Below are 4,100 nucleotides of genomic sequence, written 5' to 3' on the forward strand. Positions count from 1 at the left end.
AAATTTTTTTTGGGATCACTTTCTGAAGGGTCAGCATTAGATTCCATCCACCAAAACCACCTCGGTCGAGAGGGACTGAGATGGAATATTTAATGACTTGCAAAACATAACCGAAGATTCTCGGAAATCCGCAAGTGATGTAGCCGAACATCAAAAGCTGTAAATCCCATGATTCTTGAACAGAAACAGCATAGCGAGAATTTTAAGTCGCAAACCATTGATGGTAGACATGCAGATAATTTAGGATACGTAAATTCTGTTGATGAGGCGCATAAACTTATTGCGGAATTTGAAACAGGATTGACGACCAAGTTTTCTTTCTTTAAAGCTGTCAAAGGTTTCGGGAACACATATGTATATTGATATAGCTCTTTAGCATTACAAAGCTTTGCTATCGCTATTGTGCATTCTCACTAGTTTATCTAGTTCAAGTCCTCTGGCATGGCTTGGATGATACCACAATAGTCCTTTTTACAGTTCCTGGCGCCATATTGGATTAGTAACCGCGCAAACACGATAGCGAGGCTGCCGGTGACCCGATTCGGGCATCGCATAAGAGTTTGTTGGTGTTTTCAAGCGTTTCGTTGGTTTGTCGAGTCTTTGGTGGGATGAATGAAAGCTTAAGCGTCGGGGAAACATCCTCCGCCCCTCGAAAGAGAAGAGGAAAGTATTGTGCAGCCTTTGACTGCAATAATAGCGCCTATAATGTAAACGGTACTCGTACAAGTTATCATTTCTTCGAGTTTCCTAAGGACGCTCTGCGAAGGAATCGGTGGTGTTCACTTATCAAGCGACGACACGGACAGGACGGCTTTGTTGTTTCCACCGCCACTGTCCTCTGTCATGAGCATTTTCGGGCAGAAGATATCTCGAAAAAACTTTCTGGTCGCTGGAATTTGAAGACAGGTTTGTGATATTGTCGAGCTTTTGTTCTGTGCGTTCGTGATTTGAGCTATGAAAAACTCAAAATTCAAAGATATTTTGATCTTTAGAAACAAGGATTCGTTTAATTTTTCCCAAATCAAAGATTTTGGTTGTTTTATTCGACGATTGTTGTTTTATTGTAAACTTTATGATTTAAAGTGTTTCATGTCTTGTGATTTTTGTCATTGAATGATAGAATATTTAATGTATGCTTATTAATATTGCTGGACTTCACAAAAGCAATCAATTTAATTGCAGATTAACTCATAATAAATAAATCTGAAATGATTACTGTCACATTTAATAAGTTTTATTTATTTATTTATTTACAAGGTGCAGAGCCATGTATATTTAGCTGGACAAAGCAATCGAACCAAAGAAAGGCACCAAAGGAAAGAAAGATGGATGAGTCAACTGTTGGAGTAGCAGCATCAGCATTGCAGTTTGGATCCTGCTCAGTATTTCCTTCTATTGATGCGTCAACTGATGCTGCTCATTCATTTTCAGAGTGTGATGAAAATGCAGCTGAAGTGGAGTGTGAGTCCCCTCAAACAGAGCCTGATTGTGTCCTTGAACTGCAAAGGAGAATTGAATTACTTGAAACTCAGCTAGCTGACTGCCAGGAAAAACTCAGTGAAGCAGAAAAGGAAAATGCTGTGTTATTGGAACGTCAATTTTCCATTGACAAAATTAAAGATGACAATGCTGCTGTTTTATTTTACACCGGATTCCCAAGTTATGAGGCATTAATAAGCTTCTACAAATACATTGAGCCAAAGCTTTCCAAAATGCAGTACTGGAAGGGTGAAAATCTAGTAAAGGAAAGCCAGCCTTATCAACTTGATGATAACAAGAGTAAACCTGGACCATCAAGGAAGCTTACTTTTCTGGATGAGTTCCTACTGGTGCTCATGAGACTGAAAGCTGGTCTATTTGTACAGGACCTTGCCGACAGATTTGGCATCAGTGCCAGCCTGGTTTCCAGGATCTGCATCACCTGGATAAATTTGCTCTATCATGAGCTCAAGGACCTGTTTCCATTTCCCACACAGGAGCTTGTTCGCAAAAACATGCCTAAGGAGTTTGCCCAGTATGCCACAACCAGGATAATTTTAGACTGTACTGAGCTATTCATTCAGCGACCATCTGCTATGCTGGCTCAGTCAGAGACATGGTCAGATTATAAACACCATAATACTTGGAAGTTGCTAGTTGGGGTAACCCCAAATGGACAGGTCACTTTTTTATCAGATCTCTGGGGTGGGCGTGTGTCTGACAAGCAAATAACAAGAGAGAGTGGTGTATTAGATTTGTTGCAAGTGGGTGATAATGTCATGGTTGATCGCGGATTTGACATTTCTGCAATTGTACCTGCTGGCGTTACAGTAAACATGCCACCATTTTTGGCTGGCCGTGATCAAATGACAGCAGCTGAAACTGAAGAGACTATGAGCATTGCTTCAGTGCGCATTCACGTGGAGCGTGCAATTGGCCGCATTAAGACCTACCACATTTTAGATGGTACCTTACCTAATACATTGAGCCCCTATGCAACACAAATTTCAACTGTCTGTGGCCTTCTGACAAACTTTTTACCCCCTTTACTACCACCGGCCAATCTTTGATTCTAGTTTTTGCTGTCTATTTATTATTAGGTAGAAATGTTTACTTTTTTTGCATTTTAAAATTGTGGCAGAAGCCCAGCTATCAGTCTAAGCCTGCTTCCTGTAATCAGCCCCTTGGGTTCCATTAATTTTGTATTCCAAATAATACCACTTGCATGTCAATGCATATTAATAACTATTGGGATTCCATATAGTAAGTTATCATGGAACCAAAAATTCCCACTTTATTTCATTTAAAAATGAAATTGTACATGTATTTTTACACAGTGCATGCTAGTAATTTGTTCCCTTGAGCACAATGTGGCGGTACTTGCGCGTTGACACAACCAGGTAATCGTAAAGCTGAATAAAATTTAGTTCGGGAAGCTGACGTAAATCAGTGGACCATCCGAGAGCAGAGATTTGTCTTAAAGTTTCATCGTACTTGAAGTCACCACTATTTTCCGTTGTATTCTGGTGATCCTGAGCAGTATTATCGCTACTTTGCCGCTGATACTCACCCGGTCGTAGCACGTGTCGCATGAGTATCGCGTAGACTTTTAAAATCAAATCTGCTTTTATTCCGCCCGTCGCTTCCGAATTAGAACGCAAAATTTCCCTTAAATCCTTCACTTTTAACTTCTGGATATCTTCTAGCGTTGTAATCTGCATATCCTTGCAAACTAGCACCATTTTAGAAGCGATTGAACCACGAAAGACTTCTCCGATCAGCTGTATTTACTGTTTTTGTAATACGCGGGTCACCGGCAGCCTCGCTATCATGTTTGCGCGGCTACTAATCTAATATGGCGCCGGGAACTGTAAAAAGGACTATTGTGGAATCATTCGGGTTAATTTAATGCTTACACCTCCTTCCTCGGACAGAAGTCACAAAATACTGGGGGAAGATGCATGAGATATTTAAGGAGCAAAAACTCGTGTTTTACTGGTGTGCCTTTCCTAATTTTGGGAAGGAAAGTGTTCAATTGCCAGCACGGCATAGATAGAACAGCTGGAGAGAAAAGGAAACGAAAGGATGCAGAAGAAGTACTGTATATAATAATTTCTTTTTATCCTCAACCTTTGTGTTTCTGTCAACTATGGCTTGCTAATTCGAAAGGTCAAATACTTGAATGGGTCATATGACATCGATCTCAGAATACTTTTATGACAAACGTGATAACAGTTCAATCTTGGCTAAATTGAAGATGGTTTAGAAGTTAACAATTATAAGAACTTTTCACTAACATATGCTGCTGACAAAGGAGAAAATATATGAAATTCTGCATTTTTTGCTTTCTATCAAGCAATCATATGTTTGCTCCTTATCACGCTATGACACTTCCGTTTTGTCACATTCCAAAAAATAACTTGAGAAATACACTGTCACTCATCTTACACTGTTATATTTACCTATTACTGAAGGCTGGAAACAAAGATTTTGTTTTCAAGAAAATAGGATTTCTTGTCCAAGACACAAGGAAGTTTGACTGCAAAGCACAGATGAAAATGCGAGAAATTTTATTTTTTTCAGAGAACAAGGTAGTTCTACTCATGTATAAACAGAACAAA

At 39.5% G+C, this 4,100-nt stretch overlaps 1 protein-coding gene across 1 annotated transcript; it reads left to right on the forward strand.

Moving 5' to 3' along the window:
- Positions 1–457: 457 nt before the first annotated feature.
- LOC149049060 (uncharacterized) lies at positions 458–2,943 on the forward strand. The gene is made up of 2 exons (XM_089201485.1): positions 458–906; positions 1,258–2,943. Exons 1-2 carry the CDS (start codon positions 609–611, stop codon positions 2,547–2,549), a joined length of 1,590 nt encoding a protein of 529 aa, XP_089057611.1. The 5' UTR covers positions 458–608; the 3' UTR covers positions 2,550–2,943.
- The last annotated feature ends 1,157 nt before the right edge of the window (positions 2,944–4,100 follow it).

Source organism: Pocillopora damicornis, chromosome 3 (assembly GCF_964200805.1).
Source record: "Pocillopora damicornis chromosome 3, jaPocDami1.2, whole genome shotgun sequence".
NCBI classification, from domain to species: Eukaryota; Metazoa; Cnidaria; class Anthozoa; order Scleractinia; family Pocilloporidae; genus Pocillopora; species Pocillopora damicornis.

Excerpts from the sequence above, each read along its gene's own strand:
- LOC149049060 (XM_089201485.1), top strand. The coding sequence starts at position 609 with ATGAATGAAAGCTTAAGCGTCGGGGAAACATCCTCCGCCCCTCGAAAG. Across the intron at positions 907-1,257 it reads TCGCTGGAATTTGAAGACAG|GTGCAGAGCCATGTATATTT; the intron begins GTTTGTGATATT and ends TTTATTTACAAG.